Below are 25184 nucleotides of genomic sequence, written 5' to 3'. Positions count from 1 at the left end.
GAGTCATAGGGTTGAGATTTAAACTCAGATATGTCTAACTGCTTGTTGGTGGAAACCAGCACTTCTGATTTAATGATAGCTTGTTCATTGTTTAACTATTCTATTCAGTTATAACATACTCCTGAGAGCAAATGTAATAGAAGATTAAATCTTAGAATTTTCATCTCAGGTTCTGGTGAGCTATGGCTGTGTCATTCTATTACCTGCCATCTAGGAATTCATAGCACTTGTGTGCTCAATGATATTGACAATATCGTAATGAGTGAGTTAGTGGAGTTACCCTCATGCTGAAGTGTAATTTCAGGAGAGACTTTTGCAAAATAAAATGCTCAATGGAAATGAATCAGAAGTGATCTGCTGAAGTGAGGAATTTTATGAAGAAACAAACAAACAAACAACTTTAAAGCTTCCAGGGACATGACTTTGCCAACAAAGGTCCATCTAGTCAAGGCTATAGTTTTTCCAGTGGTCATGTATGGATGTGAGAGTTGGACTATAAAGAAAGCTGAGCGCCGAAGAATTGATGCTTTTAAACTGTGGTGTTGGAGAAGACTCTTGAGAGTCCCTTGGACTGCAAGGAGATCCAACCAGTCCATCCTAAAGGAGATTAGTCCTTAGTGTTCATTGGAAGGATTGATGCTGAAGCTGAAACTCCAATACTCTGGCCACCTGATGCAAAGAAGTGACTCATTGGAAAAGACCCTGATGCTGGGAAATATTGAGGGCAGGAGGAGAAGGGGATGACAGAGGATGAGATGGTTGGATGGCATCACCAACTCAATGGACATGAGTTTGAGTGAACTCTGGTAGTTGGTGATAGACAGGGAGGCATGGCATGTTGCAGTCCTTGGGGTTGAAAAGAGTCAGACACGACTGGGTAACTGAACTGAGCTGAACTGAACTGATGGGACCAGATGTCATGATCTTAGTTTTCTGAATGTTGAGTTTTAAGCCAACTTTTTTACTCTCCTCTTTCACTTTCATCAAGAGGCTCTTTAGTTCTTCTTCACTTTCTGCCATAAGAGCAGTGCCATTTGCACATCTGAGGTTATTGATATTTCTCCCAGCAATCTTGATTCCAGCCTGTGCTTCACTGAGCCCAGCATTTCTCATGATGTACTCTGCATATAAGTTAAATAAGCAGGGTGACAATATACGGGTTTGACGTACTGCTTTCCCAATTTGGAACCAGTCTGTTGTTCCATGTCCGGTTCTAACTGTTGCTTCTTGACCTGCATACAGATTTCTCAACAGGCAGGTCAGGTGGTCTGGTATTCCCTTCTCTTTAAGAATTTTCCATAGCTTGTTGTGATCCACATAGTCAAAGGCTTTGGGGTAGTCAATAAAGCAGAAGTAGATGTTTTTCTGGAACTCTCTTGCTTTTTCAATGATCCAACACATGTTGGCAATTTGATCTCTGGTTCCTTTGCCTTTTCTAAATCCAGCTTGAACATCTGGAAGTTCACGGTTCATGTACTGTTGAAGCCTGGCTTGGAGAATTTTGAGTATTACTTTGCTAGCGAGTGAGATGAGTACAATTGTGAGGTAGTTTGAATATTCTTTGTCATTGCCTTTTTTTTTTTTTTTAAACATTGCCTTTCTTTAACAAATAGATTCAAGGGATTAGATTTGATAAACAGAGTGCCTGAAGAACTGTGGACGGAGGTTCATGACATTGTATAGGAGGCAGTGATCAAGACCATCCCCAAGAAAAAGAAATTCAAAAAGGCAAAATGGTTGTCCAAGGAGGCCTTGCAAACAGCTGAGAAAGGAAAAGACTTAAAAGGTAGAGGAGAAAAGGAAAGATATACCCATTTGAATGCAGAGTTCCAAAGAATAGCAAGGAGAGATAAGAAAGCCTTCCTCAGTGATCAATGCAAAGAAACAGAGGAAAACAATAGAATGGAAAAGACTAGAGATCTCTTCAAGAAAATTAGAGATACCAAGGGAACATTTCATGCAAAAATGGGCACAATAAAGGACAGAAATGGTATGGGACCTAACAGGAGCAGAAGATATTAAGAAGAGGTGGCAAGAATACACAGAAGAACTATACAAAAAAGATCTTCATGACTCAGATAACCACGATGGTGTGATCACTCACCTAGAGCCAGACGTCCTGGAATGTGAAGTCAAGTGGGCCTTAGGAAGCATCACTATGAACAAAGCTAGTGGAGGTGATGGAATTCCAGTTGAGCTATTTCAAATCCTAAAAGATGATGCTGTTAAATTGCTGAACTCAATATGCCAGCAAATTGGAAAACTCAGCAGTGGCCACAGAACTGGAAAAAGTCAGTTTTCATTCCATTCCCAAAGAAAGGCAATGCCAAATAATGTACCAGAATACTTGGGTATATTTAAAGGCGTCTGCTGATTATAGCTCATTAGATGATATTTTCCAAAGAAGTTAGGTCAATGAAAGAGGACTTACTCCCTTCAAAATAAGTTTGTGGAAATAGCCATCTGATTATCTTCATTTGTGACAAGTACATTTCTTTAACTAAATCTTCCATTCATTTGAGAATCCAGTTGATTCCCACCACCATGAAGGAAGACAATAGACTATTCAGAATGAAAACATGAAATATGGGGCATGTGAAAAAAAAAAAGAAACTCTTTAAATATCCTTTGTGAGAATGTCCCCTCTGAATAAAATACTTTCCATGATAATCCAAAGATTGAAGTTGCTCACTTGTTACCTCCAGAGATAAGTCCTAACAGCAAGGCTTTGGCATATATAGCATGGGAATTCGAGAAAGTACAGACAAACCCCCTCACCTCCATACAGAAATTGTGCATTCTCCTAAGCCGGAGAAGGCAATGGCACCCCACTCCAGTACTTTTGCCTGGAAAATCCCATGGATGGAGGAGCCTGGTAGGCTGCAGATCATGGGGTAGCGAAGAATTGGACATGACTGAGCGACTTTCCTTTCACTTTTCACTTTCTTGCATTGGAGAAGGAAATGGCAACCCACTCCAGTCTTCTTGCCTGGAGAATCCCAGGGACGGGGGAGCCTGGTGGGCTGCCGTCTATGGGGTCGCACAGAGTCGGACACGACTGAAGTGACTTAGCTTAGCTTAGCTTAGCTTAGCTAAGTCCATGCTTTAATCTGGATCCTTAAAAAATTTGGCTAATCTGCTGGGATGAACATGTATTATAGTTTAAAAAAGAAATCCAGATTCAGGGTCAGGAGGGAGGCTCAAGAGGGAGGGGACATATGCGTACCTGTGGCTGACGCATGTTGATGTATGGCAGAAACCAGCATAATATTGTAAAGCAATTATTCTCCGGTTAAAAAGTTATTAAACCAGAAGGGAAAGAGACACGTGTACCCCAATGTTCATCGCAGCACTGTTTATAATAGCCAGGACATGGAAGCAACCTAGATGTCCATCAGTAGATGAATGGATAAGAAAGCTGTGGTACATATACACAATGGAGTATTACTCAGCCATTAAAAAGAATACATTTGAATCAGTTCTAATGAGGTGGATGAAACTGGAGCCTATTATACAGAGTGAAGTAAGCCAGAAAGTAAAACACCAATACAGTATACTAACGCATATATATGGAATTTAGAAAGATGGTAACAATAACCCTGTGTATGAGACAGCAAAAGAGACACTGATGTATAGATCAGTCTTATGGACTCTGTGGGAGAGGGAGAGGGTGGGGAGATTTGGGAGAATGGCATTGAAACATGTATAATATCATGTATGAAACGAGTCGCCAGTCCAGGTTCAATGCACCATACTGGATGCTTGGGGCTGGTGCACTGGGATGACCCAGAGGGATGGTATGGGGAGGGAGGAGGGAGGAGGGTTCAGGATGGGGAACACAGGTATACCTGTGGTGGATTCATTTCGATATTTGGCAAAACTAATACAATATTGTAAAGTTTAAAAATAAAATAAAATTAAAAAAAAAAAGTAATAGAGGTGAAGTTTAAAAAAAAAAGTTATTAGACTAGTCAGCAAATGGAAGAAGGTTGTTAGAGCATGGAATAAAAAATTTAATTATTAAAAAGAAAAAACAACCCAGATTCAGTGTGAATGGGGATACCCGATCATTTTTCTAGCCGATCTGCAGAACTGGAAACCAGATGTCTTTCCTTCGGCTAGGTCCACACAAGAGGACTGCCTTGTTAACAGATGACTTGGACCACACAGAGAACAGGCCTTAGAGCTGCAACCACCCCGGAAAACAATCCAGCCATTGTGCTTCTGCATCACAAGCAAATGCCAGCCCCGCTGTGGCTCTGAGAATACAGAGCATGCGTTCACCAGTGGGAATGAATATTCGCCCACACCCTTAACTTCATCCTTAGTAACATGCTTGGCATAAATTCCTAACAGCAGGCTAATTGGGTCAAGGCATACATACAAGGCTTCAGAAACTGCCCTCTGGAAAACTGTACTAATTTGAATCCCACCAAAAGTAGGTGAGACACTTCTCTATACACTTATAAATATTATTATTATTATGTTTTCACCTTTGCCAATGTGGTAGATTAAAAAACTTCCTCACATTACTTTCTATACTACATTATTAGTATTAATCTTAGTATCTCTTTAGCATGTCTTCCGGAGAAGGCAATGGCACCCTACTCCAGTACTCTTGCCTGGAAAATTCCATGGATGGAGGAGCCTGGTGGGCTGTAGTCCATGGGGTTGCTAAGAGTCGGACACGACTGAGCGACTTCACTTTCACTTTTCACTTTCCTGCATTGGAGAAGGAAATGGCAACCCACTCCACTATTCTTGCCTGGAGAATCCCAGGGACAGCAGAGCCTGGTGGGCTGCCGTCTATGGGGTCGCACAGAGTCGGACACGACTGAAGTGACTTAGCAGTAGCAGTAGCAGCATGTCTTCAGTGAGTTAAGTCAAGTCTTATTTATCCTCCGAAGCCTGTGCGGGAAGGAGGGAGCGGAAAAGTCAACTTGTCTATATTTACTGTACTAGCTGATGATCTTTGTAAAACACTGGTATAGGTCACAAACCATAATGCATTAAAATTTTTTTTAATGAATGGGTTGGGTCTTCATCACTTTGTGCAGGCTTTCTCTAGGTGTGGCGAGTAGGGGCTACTTTTTGTTGTGGTGCGTGGGCTTCTCACTGCAGTGGCTTCTCCTGTGATGGAGCACAGGCTCTAGGCATGTGTGCTTCAGTAGTTGTAGCTCTTGGGCTTTAAGGTGAGTAGGTTCAGTGGTTGTGGCCCAAAGGCTTAGTTGCTCTGGGGGATCTTTCCAGACCAGGGATCGAACCCATGTCTCCTGCACTGGCAGGTGGATTCTTATCCACAGCATCACTAGGGAAGTCCCCAACAATGCATTTTTAAATCTACTTACATTATGCTGAGTATAACATAATTTCAAATCACAGGAAGTCAGAAGCTTCAGATTCTAGTCTGGTGGTTCAGGGATGATGGAAGAGGAAGGAAATGGGGGCTGCTGTCCAAACAGAAACCGCACATTGTGGGAGGCCCTTTCTAACACTTTCAAGGCTCTGTTCTTTTCCTCCCATTTTTTTTTTTTCCTTCCCATTTTCTTTACCCTGGACTTAAAAAAAAAATATTTTGGCTGTCTTAGTACCCAGACCAGGGACTGAACTTGTGCCTAACCACTGGACCACCAGGGAATTTCTACCCTAGATGTAATAATTTTGTGATTTTGATGGAATTTAATAACATGAAAATATTCATAAGTGATAAAAACGTTTTGTAAAATAATATCCTAATTTTGTTATAAATGAATAAATGTACATGTGTCTATATATACATTTTGTTGTGGATCACAAAAAACTGTGGAAAATTCTTCAAGAGATGGGAATACCAGACCACCTGACATGCCTCCTGAGAAATCTGTATGCAGGTCAAGAAGCAACAGTTAGAACTGGACATGGAGCAACAGACTGGTTCCAAATAGGGAAAGGAGTATGTCAAGTCTGTATATTGTCACCCTGCTTATTTAACTTATATGCAGAATACATCACATGAAATGCCAGGCTGGACGAAGCACAAGCTGGAATCAAGATTGCTGGGGGAAATATCAATAACCTCAGATATGTAGATGATACCACCCTTATGGCAGAAAGCAAAGTAAAATTAAAAAGCCTCTTGATGAAAGTGAAAGAGGAGAGTGAAAAAGCTGGCTTAAAACTCGGTTAAAAAACCAGTATCATGGCATCCGGTCCCATCACTTCATGGGAAATAGATGGGGAAACAATGGAAACAGTGAGAAACTTTATTTTTGGGGGGGGGGCCCAAAATCACTGCAGATGCTGACTGCAGCCATTAAATTAAAAGACACTTGATCCTTGGAAGAAAAGCTATGACCAACCTAGACAGCATATTAAAAAGCAGAGACATTACTTTGCCAACAAAGACATTACTTTGCCAACAAGGACATTACTTTGCCAACAAAGGTCAGTCTAGTCAAAACTATGGTTTTTCCAGTAGCCATGTATGGATGTGAGAGTTGCACTATAAAGAAAGCTGAGTGCTGAAGAACTGATGCTTTTGAACTGTGGTGTTGGAGAAGACTCTTGAGAGTCCCTTGGACTGCAAGGAGATCCAACTAGTCCATCCTAAAGGAAATCAGTCGTGATTATTCATTGGAAGGACTGATGCTGAAGCTGAAGCTCCAATACTTAGGCCACCTGATGCAAAGAACTGACTCATTGGAAAAGACCCTGATGCTGGGAAAGATTGAAGGCGGGAGGAGAAGGGGATAATAGAGGATGAGATGGTTGGATGGCGTCACAGACTCAATGGACATGAGTCTGAGTAAGCTCTGAGAGTTGGTGATGGACAGGGAAGCCTGGTGTGCTGCAGTCCATGGGGTTGCAAAGAATCGAACACGAGTGACTGAACTGAACTGAACTGGGAGAAAATGCAACAAATTGTTAATGGTGAGTTTTGCTAGATAATTTTACTTCTTCATATTTTTCTGTATTTTCCAAATTTTCTACAGTAAATATGTTTTACTTTAGTGATTAGGAAAAATAATATATAATAGAAATAATAACTGGATATTATCTCGCTGCATCTATGAAATTCCATTCTTTACACCTTCACAGCCCAAGTCAAAGATTTATTATTAAAAAGAAAAAAATAGAGATGCAGGGACTTCCCTGGTAGTCCAGTGGGTAGGACTTTGCACTTCCACTGCAGGGGACACTGGTTCTATCCCTGGTTGGGAAAAAAGATTTCCTGTGCGGCTGAGTCATGGGATGAATGACTCCCCCACCTGCCAAATAAGGAGAGCTAAAAATATATTTCAGATTGAGTGTCAACTCCCATTCACCAATGGTGGCAGCCTAGAGCATTACTTGCAAAATGATTCTGAAGCTGTCTTCCCCAACCCCCTCCTCGCCCCCACAGGAGACAGAACTGGGATCACAGAGCAGGATCTAGCATGGATTAGGGTTTGTGGAGGCCTGCATAAGTCTACGGTTATTTATCTTCCCTGAAACAGACACCAGGCTAGACAGAGCCTTCGGGGTTATCACTGAAACCTGTATTAACCAATGAGGAAACTGAGGCTCAGAGACATGAAGCAACTCCTCGGGGTTCTAAACACAGAGCTGGGACTAGACCTCAGGAAGGAGACTGGCCTTGGGTCTCCACTCTGTTTTCAGCTAATTCATTCACGTTCACATGTGCCTCTCCAAGAAAGTGACGGAGCAGGAGTTCACCCACTGTGGCCTCTGAGAACTTCGTTTGGTTGGTCAACTTCATCCCTGCTGCCAAAGACACCTGGTCCCCCCGACTCTGCTTCTTAGGTAGCTCTCTTCTCCATATAAACATTTCATACAGAGAAAATGGATTAAGACAGTCCAAGCCTTGTATGAAGTGACAAAGTTCTCCCATTAGGTGGCGGTACCAGCAAGGAATAGATAAAGCAGGTCTCTGAAGGGCACTTGCCTAATGGTTTAGTTATTAAGATTCTGCCCTTCCAGTGCAGAGGCTGTGGGTTCAATCCCTATTTGGGGAAAAAAGATATCTGTGGTATGACCAAGGTTTTGCTTTTTTTGTTTTGTTTTTTAAATATTTTGTAGGGTATTTTGTAGATATATTTGTACCAAAGCACTTTAAAATTTACAAAGTAGATTAGAAGGAAATATTAGAAGTTAATGTCAATAAAAGGGTGGTATTTTAAGTTATTTCCATTTTCATTATTTGCATCTTCTGGATCTTCTATAATGAACAAAAATAGTTTCCTAAAAAAGTTACTGAAATAGTGAGAGATTATTTTGGTAATATTTTGTCTGTGCAGTTCGGCCTCTTGTCTGATTGAGAGAAGATAATGGACCAGCGTGGAAGAGAAAGGAGACAGGCAGGCCCTTGATATTGTTTCTTATTTAAATGTGAAGGGTGTACTAACAGGGGGTCTGATGATCAAGGTGCTGGGTGCTTTCTGTCTTTCCATCAGTCATCAGGTCTTTGGGAAGGTTATAAAGGAAACGGCTGGGGAAGCTGATGTGTGGGGCTCTTTGGCACTCAGGCGACAGGAGCCCTGCCAGGAGTGCAATCCCCACCGTGCTGCTGGCATCGCCAGCCTTTGGCCCTCAGGAGCAGAAGCAAGCCCACCCAGCACCCTCTAGTCCAGATCCTGGCCAACCTGCTAAAAGACAGTGGGATCTGTCTTACACAAAGGCCTTTGCTGTGGGCTTCCCAGGTGATGCTAGTGGTAAAGAACCCACCTGCCGATGCAGGAGAAGTTAGAGATGCTGGTTTGATCCCTGGGTTAGGAAGATCCCCTGGAGGAGGGCACGGAAACCCAGTATTCTTGCCTGGAGAATCCCATGGACAGAAGAGCCTGGTGGGCTATAGTCCATGGGGTCACAAAGAGTCGGACACCACTGAAGTGACTTAGCACGCACATGCGCAAAGGCCTTTGCTACTTACTTTTTTCTCCATGCAACCTACTCTGGTCAGTTGTGGTGTTAACCCTGCCCTCAGTTTGAAGCTCAGTCCTTGGTTTGCCCCTTTCTGGGCTTCCTTGGTGACTCAGTGGTACATAATCCGCCTGCCAATGCAGGAAACACAGGTTTGATCCCTGGGCATGGAAGATACCCTGGAGAAGGAAATGACAACCCACTCCTGCCTGGGAATATTCTTGCCTGGGAAATCCCCTGGACAAAAGAGCATGGCAGGCTACAGTCCATGGGGTCGCAAAAGAATCAGACATGACTTAGCAATGAAAGAAGAACAGATTTTGGTAAAATGTATGCAGAGTTTGAGTTCTAAAAGACATTCACAAAAGCATACAGAAATGTGATCATCTATATTTCTCTCTGTCATATAACTATCCAAATATAAAAGTGTAAAATTTCTTTTAAGAGAATCCTGTAATGCTTTAGGAGTATGAATGTATTTTAAAACATTATTAGCCATCTTTTAAAAAAAGATGATAGATTTAGTTAATTTGGAGGCATGACACTGAATTGCTAGCACATGCTACTTTTTCAACATAGCACACCATTTTCTTTACATTCACTTGCTTAGTGTGAAGAGGATTTACATAAACATGTAGGGGCTATACTGTTTCACCTCACAATAACCTAAAATTTAGCACTTAGAGTATTAGTTTCCTTTAACATAGGTGTTAAAACTTTTAAACTCCACCTTATTTACAATAAATGTATTGATACCTCTGGAGTATGTATTTTGTTCCATTGCTAAGTCATGTCCGATTCTTTGCAATCCCATGAATGGCAGCCAGGCTTCCCTGTCTTTTGTTACCTCCCGAGGTTTGCTCAAACTCATGTCTATTGAGTCAGTGATGTCATTCAACCATCTCATCCTCTGTTGTCCCCTTTTCCTCCTGCCCTCAATATTTCCCAGCATCAGGGTCTTTTCCAATGAGTCAGCTCTTCACATCAGGTGGCCAAAGTATTGGAGCTTCAGCTTTAGCATCAGTCCTTCCAATGAACAGTCAGGGTTGATTTCCTTTAGGACTGACTTGTTTGATCTCCTTGCTATATGTACATATTTATGAATGTATTTAATAGGTGTTCCTTGCTATAAATAATCAGCAAAAATGTCAGGCTTTTTTCTTTTTGGCCAAATCATTTGCTTTAAGTCTGTCCTTTCTTTTAAGATATGTCCTTAACACTCTTCAAATAGAAGCTTACTTTGAGCCAAGTGTCATTATAGAAAATGAGACTCTTTGAGAAAACCAGCTTCAAGTCCTTACCTGGCAATTCAAGATCAATGCGACTTTCTGGTCCCCAAAAGGTGGAATGATTATTCTTCTCTGTGGTTGATAATTCAGGTGGCTGTTTTGGCGTGGTAGCTTTCTCGGACTTTTCTAGCGACGCACTGTGGCCTGCATCTGTGCTTGGTCCCGTGGTTTTAGGCTGTGCCGTGGTCCTGTGGGTCACCATCTTTCGGTTATCGCTCACTGAGAGTTAAAGAACTACTGTCAGTTAGGTTTCTCGCTGACCTTTACCTAAAACCACAACATTTGCAATAGATTGAAAGCATATCATCTAAGATATTTCAGGGCCTCATAGCAAACTACTAGCTCTTGTTTCCAAAGTAACACTTCTAAGTAAACAGTTTAAGAATTAGCTTTCTGAAAGTTCTTGTAAAGAAACAGAGAAAGATACACTTTCGCCTAACGTTCTGAGATTAGTCACCCTTCCTCAAGTTCTTCGTTCAAGTACTTGCAGTTCTTCAGTCAACTTTTCACAGCCCGTCCTTCCTTGCGATATTTATGCACACACTGTTGTTCAGTTGCTAAATCATGTCTGACTTATGTCCCCATGAGCTGCAGGATGCCAGGCTCCCCTGTCCTTCATTATCACCCCGAGTTTGCTCAGATTCACAAGACCTAGCGACCTAGCGACACCCTAATGTCATAACTTTTCTAAAAAATTTATCAAAACAAAAGATTAACTCATTTTAGTTTTTTAAAAAGCGTATGCTAAACAGCCTTTTTAGGATGGGGAAGACTCTTAGAAAATTGAAAACTATCTCTTAAAATGTTAAATAATACAAAAATTTGACATTTGTAATTTGCATTAAAGATTTACAGTAAATGTCCATTGAATTTAAGGCATAGCTTGTTCACATGAAGTTACATTGAAACCAGCAGAAAAAGAACACTGCTGAGTGTGCATTTACTGTCAGAATACAGACATCCCTTCTACCCCCAAAATGTGATGCAGGTGACTCACGATTTTGACAGAAAGCTTCATCAGACCCGTCAGGACACTGCTCCACTCCGTCGCAAGCCAACGTGATGTCAACGCAACAGCCATCATCACAAAAGAAGTGGTAGCGTGAGCAGACACTCGAGCATCCTGTTTGTAAACACGTCTCAAGTCACAGGAGTACAGGAAAGGAAAGGGCTTCCATCGTGTCAGGATTAACCGAGACTGTGTGTATGATGGAATGCTTTTGGGTAAGGAGACGTAGGTAATGAGGGGACACCTAACAGTCTGTGCAGCAGCAGTTGGTTCTGGAAAGGTTAGGGGGTTCCTTCTTGACCCTCCTGACTGAACTCTCAGGAATCACCATGGGCTTTTTGTCTCAAGGTCCTTCTTCAAGCCAACAATGCTAAAGAGGTGGGAACAGAGAAGCAGCAGCTGCGGTCTTCCCCACCCAGTTCTGGGTTTCCTCCCTCAGGTGACTCACTCTGCATTCATTTGTTCCCCCATCAGATCCTCAGCAGGCCCCCTAACACGGGTTCACCTTCTGCACAGCACTTGGCTGGCTGACCCTATTTTATCAGAGATACTAGGTTTTTTTTTTTTAAGTGTACCATTTTTAAACTCTTTATTGAATTTTTATAATATTGTTTCTGTTGTATGTTTTGGTGTTTTGGCCCCGAGGTATGTGGGATCTTAGCTCCCCAACCAGGGATCAAACCTGTGCCCTCTTCATTGGAAGGTGAAGTCTCAGCCACTGAACTGCCAGGGAAGTCCTTGTGTGGTTTTTTTTTTTGGTCATTTTTAATGATTTTAATTAAAAAAATTGATTAATATATTTATTCTTGGCTGTGCTGGGTCTTCCTTGCTGCTCAGGCTTTTCTCTAGTTTCAGTGCCTGGGCTTCTCACTGAGGTGGCTTCTCTTATTCCTGAGCATGGACTCTAGGGTGTGAGGGCTTCAGCAGTTGCAGGGCTCTAGAGCACAGGCTCAGTAGCTGTGGTCCACGGGCTTATTTGCTCCACGGCATGTGGGACCCTCCTGGATCAGGGATCCAACCAGCATCTCCTGCCTTGGCAGGTGGATTCTTTACCACCGAGCCACCTGGGAAGCCCAGAGACACCGCTTTCTACATGCTATGTGTGTTTTGCATTCATGTTTCCTAAATAATAATTTTTACTGAGATCAACTTTCTACTATTGAACCCTGTTTGCTGACCATCACAGATCCATGGTGCTATAAAGAAAAAATAGAATCCTTAGCTACTAGCTAGTGAGAATTTTTTTTCTATTAATATTGAAATTCCCTCCATTTTGGAGTGGTGGTGGTGGTTTAGTCGCCAAGTTGTGTCCGACTCTTGTGACCCCATGGACTGTAGCCTGCCAGGCTCCTCTGTCCATGGGATTCTCTAGGTAAGAGTATTGGAGTGGCTTGCCATTTCTGTCTCCATTTTGGAGTGCTCAAGAGCTTTTAACCCTCAGAACTACATGTATTTTCTTGAAAGACATTCCCTGTACCCCCAGGTCAGGAGTAAGCCAACTAATAACCACTGACACTGGTGATACACACTAAAGGTATCAGGCTAAAGGAGTCACAAGGAGTCTGTATTCTCCAGGGACAGATGGACTAGATAACTGTCTCATAACATAGGAGAGCAACACATGATGATATTTCTGAGCATAGAATACACGTCCAAGCAAGTCTTGGAAGCATTCTACTGGAAAGAAGTTCAGTTAAAATGCTGGGAAAAGAATCCATCCGGGTGGAAGGCAATTTGAGGATACCTAGATTCTGGAGGAAGAAGAGGTGAAGAAAATAAATGGTGGCAGGGACATCCCTCGTGGTCCAGTGGTTAAGAATCTGCCTGGGAACGCAGGGGACAAGGGTTTGATCCCTGGCCTGGGAGGATCCCACTTGCCGCAGAGCAATTAAGCCGGTGTGCCACAACTACTGAGGCTGTGCTCTAGAGCCCCGGAGCCACGACAACTGAGCCCCCTGGCTTAGAGCCTATCCTTTGCAACAAGCAAAGTCACCGCAAGGAGAAGCCTGTGCACCACAACTCAAGAGTAGCCCTCACTCTCTGCCATTAGAGAAAGCCCTGATGCAACGAAGACTCAGCTCAGCCTAATAAATGAATGTGTGTGCTTAGTGCTTAGTCACTCAGTCGTGTCTGACTCTTTGTGACCTCTAGACTGTAGCCTGCCAGGCTCCTCTGTCCATGGGATTTCCCAGGAAAGAATATGGGGGGTGGGTTGCCATTTCCTCCTCCAGGGGAATCTTCCAAACCCAGGGACCGAACCTGTGTCTCCTGCGTCTCCTGCATTACAGGTGGATTCTTTACCCTCTGAGGCGATACAGAAGCCCTAATAAATAAATAAATAAGCAAACACCTATTAAGAAACGGTGGCAGAAAGAAGGGGACAAAGGGAGTCAGCAGTTCTGGCTGAGCACCTGGGCCTAGAAAGGAGCATCTGCTTCGGTCACGGGGAAGGGGCTGGGAGGAAAAGCAAAGGGAGACTGCAGACACCAGGCCAGGATGCAGCCTCTGCTCACATCTTTTAAACTCATGACGTGAAAATCCTAACCCCCTCAAGGCTTTCCTGACTCCCTGGTAACTATGGAGACAGATCCATGCGAACAATTTATCCATGTATTTCTGAATCCGTGGTCTCCGGACTTTTTTGACCATATATATCTCCCATCTATAAATCATATGCATGTGCAAGACTGAAAATGTAAAGAAGATTAAAAATGAATACAAATATAAGTTCTGATATTTTCTTTCCCATCTTAAAAAATGCCTTGACTGTCTGTGGGGGATCCTATACGGAGACCACAAAACTGGGTTATCTTGGAAGTGTCCATTGGCTTGCTCTCTGAGTAGATTGTTGCTTGTTTGTTTGTTTTTTAATCATTTTGACTAGATTACTTTTTGCAAAGCTTGAAAACATATGGCCTCTGTATCCAAATCTGAACCAAGTTATCACAAAAACAAGGGTATGTGCTTGCCTGTTTACTACAGAACTTGCCATCTTTGATTACCAGAAAGCAAGCTAGCTGCAAGATCTATGTATATAATGAAGGGGACAGAAGCCCTCTCAATCCCCATCTCTCATTTTCAACGTCTCTAAGTGGTGTCCTATAGCTTCCCAGGTGACTTGGTGGTAAAGAATCCACCTGCCAATGCAAGAGACTCAGATTTGATCCCTGGATCGGGAAGATCCCCTGGAGAAGGGAATGGCAGCCCACTCCTGTATTCTTGCCTGGAGAATCCCATGAACAGAGGAGCCTGTTCTGGGCTACAATCCAGGGGTTCGCAGAGTCGGACACGACTTAGTGACTAAACAGCTGCAGCAGCAGCAGCATGTGGTGTCTTATTAACTTTAATTCAGTTTGTTATTCCAATCTAAACAGTGAGTGATTCCAGAAGACAGTTAACACAACAGAATTCTTTTTATTTTCTGTATAAAGTTATATACATAAGATCTCTATCTCTCAAAGATGCTCAGTTGTGTCAGACTCTTTGTGATCCCCCTGGGCTGTAGCCCACCTGACTCCTCTGTCCATGGGGTTATCCTGGCAGTAATACCTGAGTGGGTATTACTTCCTTTCTCCAGGGGATCTTCCCAACCCAAGGATCAAACCCTGGTCCCCCACATTGTAGTCAGAATTTTTTTTACCATCTGAGCCACCAGGAAGCCCTACATAAAACCTATTACACCCGACTGGCCTTTCAGTAATAAGAGGTGAATCATATCACCCTCTGCAGCTTCAAATACACTTTTGTTATCTTGAGAAAGGCCAGAAATGTACAACTGGCAACTTGGCTGCTCTCTAGTTGCCTTGGGAGCCCAGAAGACTGGCCAGAGTAAATAAATCAAAGCAACAAGTAGCTGGTTGATGTCAGCCCTCAGGCCATTTCTCCCTTTGCTAATTTCTGTAGGGCTGACTCACACACTAGTAAAGTAATGCTCAAAATTCTCCAAGCCAGGCTTCAGCAATATGTGAACCATGAACTTCCTGATGTTCAAGCTGGTTTTAGAAAAGGCAGAGGAACCAGAGATCAAATTCCCAACATCCGCTGGATCATAGAAAAAGCAAGAGAGTTCCAGAAAAACATCTATTTCTGCTTTATTGACTATGCCAAAGCCTTTGACTGTGTGGATCACAATAAACTGTGGAAAATTCTGAAAGAGATGGGAATACCAGACCACCTGATCTGCCTCTTGAGAAATTTGTATGCAGGTCAGGAAGCAACAGTTAGCACTGGACATGGAACAACAGACTGGTTCCAAATAGGAAAAGGAGTTCGTCAAGGCTGTATATAGTCACCCTGTTTATTTAACTTATATGCTGAGTACATCATGAGAAACGCTGGACTGGAAGAAACACAAGCTGGAATCAAGATCGCCGGGAGAAATCTCAATAACCTCAGATATGCAGATGACACCACCCTTATGGCAGAAAGTGAAGAGGAACTCAAAAGCCTCTTGATGAAAGTGAAAGTGGAGAGTGAAAAAGTTGGCTTAAAGCTCAATATTCAGAAAACGAAGATCATGGCATCCGGTCCCACCACTTCATGGGAAATAGATGGGGAAACAGTGGAAACAGTGTCAGACTTTATTTTTCTGGGCTCCAAAATCACTACAGATGGTGACTGCAGCCATGAAATTAAAAGACGCTCACTGCTTGGAAGGAAAGTTATGACCAACCTAGATAGCATATTCAAAAGCAGAGACATTACTTTGCCAATGAAGGTTCGTCTAGTCAAGGCTATGGTTTTTCCTGTGGTCATGTATGGATATGAGAGTTGGACTGTGAAGAAGGCTGAGCGCCGAAGAATTGATGCTTTTGAACTGTGGTGTTGGAGAAGACTCTTGAGATTCCCTTGGACTGCAAGGAGATCCAACCAGTCCATTCTGAAGGAGATTAGCCCTGGGATTTCTTTGGAGGGACTGATGCTAAAGCTGAAACTCCAGAACTTTGGCCACCTCATGTGAAGAGTTGACTCATTGGAAAAGACTCTGATGCTGGGAGGGATTGGGGGCAGGAGGAGAAGGGGACGACAGAGGATGAGATGGCTGGATGGCATCACTGACTCGATGGACGTGAGTCTGAGTGAACTCCGGGAGTTGGTGATGGACAGGGAGGCCTGGCGTGCTGTGATTCACGGGGTCGCAAAGAGTCGGACACGACTGAGCGGCTGATCTGATCTGATCTGACAGCGGCCCAGGAGCACTTCAGTCCCTGGCTAGGGAGCCCTGCGGCCAGGAGCACAGCCCTCCAAGCTCTGCACCTCCCCATTGGCCGTGACCTCAGCTGGACTAGGTGCCATTGTTTTCTACTCACCACCAGCCCTACTTCCTGCCCTAGTGCACAGTCAGCATTGCCAGGGTTGTTTTAGGTAACAACCTAAGTTGTTTACAGCTCTTCTGTAGAGCTGCAGTAAGACCACAAACAGGGCCTTGCCCGGATACAGACTGGAATGCTGGCTGGCATGTTCCCCATCGCTGACTCACAGTCCTCTACTGGACTGGAGTTTGGGGTACTATTTGCAGCCACTCTTCCTTCCTCCAGGTCAAATTGAACCGTGGTTGAACAGGAGTGAGTCAACCTGATTTTTTTTTTTTTTAAGATTTACTTGTTTATTTTGGGCTGCACTAGGTCTCCGTTGCTGTGCTCAGTCTTTCTCTAGTTACAGAGAAGGGGGGCTACTCTCCAGTGGTGGTGTGAGGGCTTCTCATTGTGGTGGCTTTTCTTGTTGCCCAGCATGGGCTCTAGAGCACGTGGGCTTCAGTAGTTGTGGCACATGGCAGGGCTTAGTTACTCCGAGGCAATGTGCAGCCTTCCTGGACCAGGGATGGAACCTGTGTCCCTTGCATTGGCAGACGGATTCTTAACTGCCAGACCACAAGGAAAGCCGGACGACCTAATCTTGAATGTTGCTACTATCTGTATCTTGCTAGCACTGTATCTTTGTGGAAGGCAAATTACCAAGGGGGCAGAGTTCTTAGAATTCTAAAGTCTCCTTCCTTCATTTCTAACATGCACAGTGACCCTTGTCTTTGGTGGAAGACAAGGTCAGCCAAAGTACAAGCAAATCCAATCATTATATTCTTTCTCCCGACTGCTCGCTTGATTGCGATCCAAATATGGAGGAATCAAGGATATAGGAGACAGGCTACAAGTCTGCTAGAGCCAGGGTTAGTGAAGGGTCATTAATCAGGGCTGGGGATCAGGTCTGTGGAACTCAGCACCCATGCTTGCTTGCTTGCACACAGTTCCCGTTCACTGCAGATGCTGAGAAAGTATCCCCCGACCGAGTGACACACACACGATCTCTGCAATACCTCTATAGCTTTAGTGCTGCCAAGTGCCATTTACATTTTTTTTTTAACTTAATGAGCTAATCTTAGAACTGTAGATGTTTGGGAAAGCAAGAAACAGATAAATGAGAGAAATGAGTTTACAATGAGCAACAGAATGTGGGAACAATTATATATATGTCGAGCTATATTATCAATGTATCTGTGCTTCTGTGTAAAGTGTTCATGAAGTTTTCAACAGTCCTTTTAAACTGATACATGCACTGTATATGTTTTAATTTGTTTTAAATCTACCTCTTAGCTGCATTCTTTGAACATAGTATCAACTAGCCCACCCTCCTTTAAATGGGAGGGTGGTCCCCACCCTCTCCTGGGAAACCCAGATGTCTTTTATGAAACTGAGTCAAGGAAGGATGGGGCATCTCTAAGGTCCTGTGACTCACACAGTCTATTGTCATCCCTGGAGTGTGAAGTGTTCCCCTGCTCCACTCGGCAGTGTCACTTAACATGTAATATAGTCGAGCCTAGTTTTGTCATCATATTTTTAGTTAAGATTTTCCCACTCAGCAACAGCCAAAAATAAAACGGAAGCACCCATTATATTGCCCAGTTAGGGTATAAAATGGCAATTTTTTTTCATGTGGACCATTTTAAAAGTTTTTTTTTAATTGAATTTGTTACAATATTGCCTCTGGTTTTTTAAAAATAATTTTATTTACTTATTTTTGACTGGGCCGGGTCTTCACTGCTGCTCGGGCTTTTGCTCTAGCCGTGGTGTGAGGGCTCCTCATCGCAGTGCCTCCCTTGCTGTGGAGCACGGACTCTGGGGGCGTGCAGGCTTCAGCAGTTGCTGCCGTGTGCTCGGTAGTTGTGGCTCCTGGGGACACCTCAGTTTCTCCGCCGCATGTGGGGATCTTCCCGGACCAGGGACAGAACCCGTGTCCCCTGCATTGGCAGATGGGTTCTTTACCACTGAGCCACCAGGGAAGCCCTCGCTTCTGTTCTGTGTTTTGGTGTTTTGCCCTCAAGGCATGTGGGCATCGTAGCTCCCTGGCCAGGGATGGAACCTGCAATCCCTACCCTGGAAGACGAAGCCTCAACCACTGGATGCCAGGGAAGCCCCTAAAATGCCAGTTTAACACCACCCTTCCATCCACAGCCTGGCCTCTGTTGGCCACTGTGAATGCGAGGGAAGGGCTTTCTTCTCACCTCCTGTGGAGAAGGCCACGGGAAGCACGGTCACTGAGACGTTGTCGGAACTCCTCTGCCCGGCAGTGTCCATCACTGTCAACTGAAAGGTGTATGCTCCTTCCCGCAGGTGGGACAGCTTCAGGGTTCCGGACTGAGGCACCTGATACCAAACAGGAAGCATCACAATTAAGAGCCCGAAGCACAGAATCTGACATCCTCCTGAGCTGGAAATCAGTGCCATCCTTGCAGCAGTCCTATGACCCCCTTATCCACTCCTGGTCCTAGGTCTCAGAATACTGATCACACACACTTTTGGCAGGCTGGCCAGGAGACTTGAGTTCTGGTGGGTTTGGGGCCTGACACCCCCTTTCTTTGGGAAACTTCCCTCCCACCCCCACCCACATGGTTGCAAGGGAAGGGTCATTATGACCCCTCCCTATGGCCACAGGGGTACAGCTAAGCCAAAGGGAGTGGGTGGCCAGGCAGGTGGCCTGCCCAGAGGAGGTGGCTAGGCAGACTCTCGCTCTCTCTGACTCTGGCTCAGAATCAGGGAGGCTGCGCCAGGCGGCAGCTATGCGGCAGGTGCCTCCACTGTTTATTGCTTCTTGGGACTTAGACAGGAAAGCAGGGGAACTGGGGGCAAGTGATGACCACACCGGAGTGTGCTGACGGGAGCCCCGCAGCCTCAAGCAATGTGGTGTGAAAGAGAGAGGCTCTGTCCTCTGCCCCAGCTGGTCTGCCCGAGCTCAGACCTAAGACTGCCGAAGGCCAGCAGCCCCGGGGGTTTGCTGCCCCAAGTGTACCGGGTAGATGGGAGGACTGAGTCAGAGTGTGGTTGTGACTGGGGGATGCTGAGTGAGGCCTAGATGAAGTTAATGGAGATTTTAAGAGACCAGGGAAGCACTGAGGCTAGGGGCTGGGTGGGGCATCCACACAGACATCAGCCTCACCCAAGCCCTGGTCAGATTTTTGTGAAGGCGAGTGAGGTACTGGGCTTCTGGGTGTCAACACTCAGCGTGCCAGTGTCCAACTACACCTCAATGGGCTGGGCCTTCTCCGGGAAGCCTCTTCCCAACGCTGGGGCTGGACGGACAGAGGACCCCCCTCTAAGGGGCCTGTCTGTCCACCTGGGCTCTGAAGGCTCCCTCTGGTCTTCCTAGGTACCTCCTCTCTGAGGCAGGAAAGACTGGATCCCGATCCAGATCTGGGCGCACACTAATTTCGGTCTTTTCAAATGAAATAACCCTTCCCTGCTTTCTTTTTTTCTTTGTGTGTGTGTGTGTGAGTTGACAATCTTCATTAAACGGCAGCTCTAGTTGTCCTTATTCACTTGGCAGGATTAATATGGTTTTTCAAAATAATTTTATTTATATATTGGTTGTACTAGGTCTTCTTGTCTTTTTGTACTGTTTGTGGGGTTCTCGCGGCCACCTGATGGGAAGAGCTGACTCCTTGGAAAAGACTCTGATGCTGGGAAAGATTGAAGGCAGGAGGAGAAGGGGAGGTCAGAGGTTGAAATGGCTGGATAGCATCGCTGACTTGATGGATATGAGTTTGAGCAAACTTTGAGAGATAGCAAATGACAGGGAAGCCCGGCACACTGCAGTCCATGGGGTCGCAAAGAGCTGGACACCACTTAGCCACTAAACAACAGCAACAACTGGGTCTTTGTTGCCTCTCAGGCCTTGCTTTAGTGGTGGTGCTCGGGCTTCTCACTGCGAAGGCTCTTAGGCGCATGGGCTTCAGTACTTGCAGCTCAAGGGCTCAAGTAGCTGCACATCACTCCCCCGGGGCTCTAGAGCATAGGCTCAGAAGCTATGGTGCATGGCATGTGGGATCTTCCCAGACCAGGGATCGAACCTGTGTCTACTGCACTGGCAGGTAGATTCTTCACTACTGAGCCGCCAGGGAAGCCCCTTAATGTGGTTTTTAATGACCCAAATTTCCCTCTGGCCCTTATGGGGCAAGAGAACTCTAGTAAATATAGCTTAGGTATGTAGAAGTTTGTCTCAAAAACTTTTTCAAATAAATAGAGTTTGAAAAATCTGCTTAGAGGGGAAGGACAGGTATGTCAGATTTTGCAGCTCAGCTACCCATGGGCATGATGACAATCAACTGTCTCCATGGGAAAGCTCTGAGAGCTGGTGGGTTTGGACACCAACAGAAAAGGTAGATGCTGACAACAGCTGGCAGAGACTGGATCTTGCCTGAAGGGCCTCGGAAGAAGGCTTTGCAATTGGCACCGGTCCACACCTGCAGGCCTTTCCTCTGTGAGCAGAAACTAAGTACAGTAACTTAATACCAAGAGCTTTGTGTGAGATTTATTTTGATAACTGCAGAAGTCAACAAGATCCTGTTAGTCTCCTGTGAAAATTCTTCTACAAAAGGCTTCTTGCCCTTTCTTGTGCAGCAATTTGTTTAAAGAGTTTGCTGTTTCGCCTTGTCTCCCAGACCCAGAGAGAAAAGGAAGCAAACACTTTGACTTTTGGATTTCCTCATTTCACATTGTTTTTTCCCTCTGTGGTTTTATTTCTTGGGTGCAGAAAACTTTTTCAGGTTTTTAAGCCATAAAAGGCAAAACACTAATTTGATTTGATTATTTTTTTAAGCTTTTTTTTTTTTTTTTTTTGCCTTAGTGATCTTAGTTCCCTAACCAGGGATTGAATGCCCTGCATTGGGAATGCAGAGTTTTAATTATTGGACCACCAAGAAAGACTTCCCTGGTGGCTCAGACGGTAAAGCGTTTGCCTACAATGCAGGAGATTCGGGTTTGATCCCTGGGTTGGGAAGATCCCCTGGAGAAGGAAATGGCAACCCACTCCAGTAGTCTTGCCTGGAAAATCCCATGGATGGAGAAGCGTGGTAGGCTACAGTTCATGGGGTCGCAAAGAGTCGGACATGACTGAGCCACTTCATTTTCCTTTCACTTTCCTTTGTGACATAGCTTGACATGTGCTTTTTTTTTTTAAATTGAGGTATAGTTGATGTACAATATTAGATAAATTTCAGGTGTATAACACAGTGAGTCGATAACTACTCCATTTACAGTTACTATAAAATATTGGCTATATTCTCTGAGCTGTACAATACATCTTTGTAGCTTATTTATTTTATACAAAGTAATCTGTACTTTTAATTCCCTGGTCCTTTTTAGTTTAGTTATTTAGCTAACAAATGCTATCTTTTCTTCAGCATCAATATAAGAATATATAGAACTGTAAGATAGATGATTTCCCTCCAAGCATCCAGGCATTTCTAGACGTCTCCTCACATTTATGACACTGGGAAGGATTTACACACATACACACAGATGTATATGCAACATATCCAATTTTTGTTTGTTTGTTTTTTTTTTTTTTTGGCCAAGCTCCAGGGCATCTGGGATTCCCTAACCAGGAATCGAACCACACCCATGTGCATTGGAAGCTCAGAGTCTTAGCCACTGGGATGTACCACAACACACCCAATTTGTAACTTAAAAGTTACATTACCTTTAATAAAACAAAGAACTTCTAATCTCTGCCCAGGATCTGTTCTATAGTAACAGAGGCTTTGATGGTTGTTGGCCTCTGGCTAAAATCAATTTATAACTCAGTCTGTTATTCTGGCTCTACTGCACCTCCCTAAAATAGTAATTTAGTGGCAAGGAACATACATTTGCATTTCTTTATATACCGCACATATATACATACATGATTATTAGTACAACACTTGGTTACAAAACGAGTACTACCTCTCTATTCCCCTCACCCCACACAGTTGCTTTTACAGTATATAAGGCATTGGGCAAATTGTCATAAGTAGTGACAAGATAATGTCATACAAAATATTTCAGTAAGAAATTCCATTGAACCAATGAACCCAAAGGCATGCTAGCTTTCTGCCTCATATCAACTTGCAAAACAGAGAACTCTGTTAGTGGTTTGAAGGCCATTAAGATCCTTGTTGTAATCCAATGCCATCACCCAGCACACATACAGGCTGAAGGAGACATGGGGGCAGCTAAACTGACCAACAGAGGCCAGAACATAAACTGCTATTATTAATACAATTGTCTAGAAAATTCAGGTGAACATGCTTAGGTTCTGTTCTTTAGTTACATGTTCCTTTTTCTATTTACTTTTCATCACAGATATGACCCAAAATTTCATAAAAGAAGCAAAATGAACTCAATTTTCTGTATTTTCCTAGTCAAAAAAAGAGTAGTGAAAGTGGTAGCTGCTCAGTCATGTCTGACTCTTTGCCTCTATCTCAGCCCAATCAGAGAATAATCATCTTCTTACAAATTTAGGAAGAAGGGCTAGAGGCATGAAGAAGCAGCATATAAAATCCAAGGGGTTGAGCAAAGTTAGTTGCTGACAGTGTGTAGAAACATATGTAGACATAGAAATAGAGGAAATGGGGATGTCTCTGGTGGTCCAGTGCTTAAGAATCTTCCTGTCAATGCAAGGTCCACAGGTTCAATCCCTGGTCTGGGAAGATTGCACTTGTCACGGGGCAAGTGAGCCCTCATGCTGTGACTACTGCAGCCCGTGTGCCCTAGAGCCCATGCCCTAAGATGGGAGAAGCCACTGCAGTGAGAAGCCTGGGCATCAAAACGAAGAGTAGGCTTCACTTGCCACAACTACAGAAAGCCCTTGTGCAGCCATGAAGACCCAGTGTAGCCCAAAATAAAGGGTCTGCCTGCCAATGCAGGAGATGCAGGAAATGTGGGCTTGATCCCTGGGTTGAGAAGATCCCATCAAAATAAAGAGTCTGCCTGCCAATGCAGGAGATGCAGGACATGTGGGCTTGATCCCTGGGTTGAGAAGATCCCCTGGAGAAGGTATAGGCTACCCACTCCAGTATTCTTGGGCTTCCCTGGTGGCTCAGATGGTAAAGAATTTGCCTGCAATATGGGAGACCTGGGTTCGATCCCTGGGTTGGGAAGATCCCCTGGAGGAGGGCACGGCCACCCACTCCAGTATTCTTGCCTGGAGAATCCTCATGGACAGAGGAGCCTGGTGGGCTACAGTCCGTGGTGTCACAAAGAGTTGGACATGACTGAGCAACTAAGGACAGCACAACACAGCATATGATTCCAAATTCCATGCTCGTAGTCACTGTAGAATCCTATCTCCGAGTTAGCAGAGCTTTTTTTTCTTTTAATATAAATTTATTTATTTTAATTGGAGGCTAATTACTTTACAATATTGTATTGGTTTTGCCATACATTGACATGACTCTGCCATGGGTATACATGTGTTCCCCATCCTGAAACCCCCCTCCCACCTCCCTCCCCATCCCATCCCTCTGGGTCATCCCAGTGCACCAGCCCCAAGCACCCTGTATCATGCATCAAACCTGGACTAGTGATTTGTTTCACATATGATAATATACATGTTTCAATGCCATTCTCTCAAACCATCCCACCCTTGCCCTCTCCCACAGAGTCCAAAAGACTGTTCTATACATCTGTGTCTCTTTTGCTGTCTCGCATACAGGGTTACCGTTACCATTTTCTAAATTGCATATATATGCGTTAGTATACTGTATTGGTCTTTTTCTTTCTGGCTTACTTCACTCTATATAATAGGTTCCAGTTTCATTCACCTCGTTAGAACTAATTCAAATGTATTTTTTTAAATGGCTGAGTAATATTCCATTGTGTATATGTACCACAACTTTCTTATCCATTCATCTGCTGATGGACATCTAGGTTGCTTCCATGTCCTGGTTATTTTAACAGTGCTGCGATGGACATTGGGGTACACGTGTCTCTTTCAATTCTGGTTTCCTTGGTGTGTATGCCCAGCAGTGGGATTGCTGGGTCGTATGGCAGTTCTATTTCCAATTTTTCAAGGAATCTCCACACTGTTCTCCATAGTGGCTGTACTAGTTTGCATTCCCACCATCGGTGTAAGAGGGTTCCCTTTTCTCCACACCCTCTCCAGCATTTATTGCTTGTAGACTTTTGGATCGCAGCCATTCTGACTGGCGTGAAATGATACCTCATAGTGGTTTTGATTTGCATTTCTCTGATAATGAGTGATGCTGAGCATTTTTTCATGTGTTTGTTAGCCATCTGTATGTCTTCTTTGGAGAAATGTCTGTTTAATTCTTTGGCCCATTTTTGATTGGGTCATTTATTTTTCTGGAATTGAGCTGCAGGAGTTGCTTGTATATTTTTGAGATTAATTCTTTGTCAGTTGCTTCGTTTGCTATTATTTTCTCTCATTCTGAAGGCTGTCTTTTCACCTTGCTTATAGTTTCCTTTGTTGTGCAGAAGCTTTTAATTTTAATTAGGTCCCATTTGTTTATTTTTACTTTTATTTCCAATATTCTGGGAGGTGGGTCAGAGAACCCTGCTGTGATTTATGTTGGAGAGTGTTTTGCCTATGTCTTCCTCTAGGAGTTCTATAGTTTCTGGGCTTACGTTTAGATCTTTAATCCATTTTGAGTTTATTTTTGTGTATGGTGTTAGAAAGTGTTCTAGTTTCATTCTTTTACAAGTGGTTGACCAGTTTTTCCC

At 43.9% G+C, this 25184-nt stretch overlaps 1 protein-coding gene across 2 annotated transcripts in view; it reads right to left on the bottom strand.

Annotated features, from left to right (window-relative positions):
* Positions 1 to 25184, bottom strand: part of LRP11 (LDL receptor related protein 11) — a 57311-nt gene that overhangs the window by 10054 nt on the left and 22073 nt on the right. The window contains exons 3-6 of one of the 2 annotated variants that reach the window (XM_045161915.1): positions 18692 to 18833; positions 11185 to 11310; positions 10200 to 10406; positions 4784 to 4908 (exon numbers count right to left, since the gene is read on the bottom strand). In XM_045161915.1, the coding sequence (XP_045017850.1) occupies positions 4895 to 4908; positions 10200 to 10406; positions 11185 to 11310; positions 18692 to 18833 (489 nt within the window). In that variant the 3' untranslated portion in view covers positions 4784 to 4894. Of the gene's footprint in view, positions 1 to 4783; positions 4909 to 10199; positions 10407 to 11184; positions 11311 to 18691; positions 18834 to 25184 lie in introns of those variants that run through there. The other variant, XM_006080269.4, reaches the window with a different exon arrangement.

Source organism: Bubalus bubalis, chromosome 10, assembly GCF_019923935.1.
Source record: "Bubalus bubalis isolate 160015118507 breed Murrah chromosome 10, NDDB_SH_1, whole genome shotgun sequence".
In the NCBI taxonomy this organism is placed as follows: Eukaryota; Metazoa; Chordata; class Mammalia; order Artiodactyla; family Bovidae; genus Bubalus; species Bubalus bubalis.
Note: the sequence above shows the minus strand (reverse complement) of the source record. Positions and strands in the feature narration are given on the sequence as shown.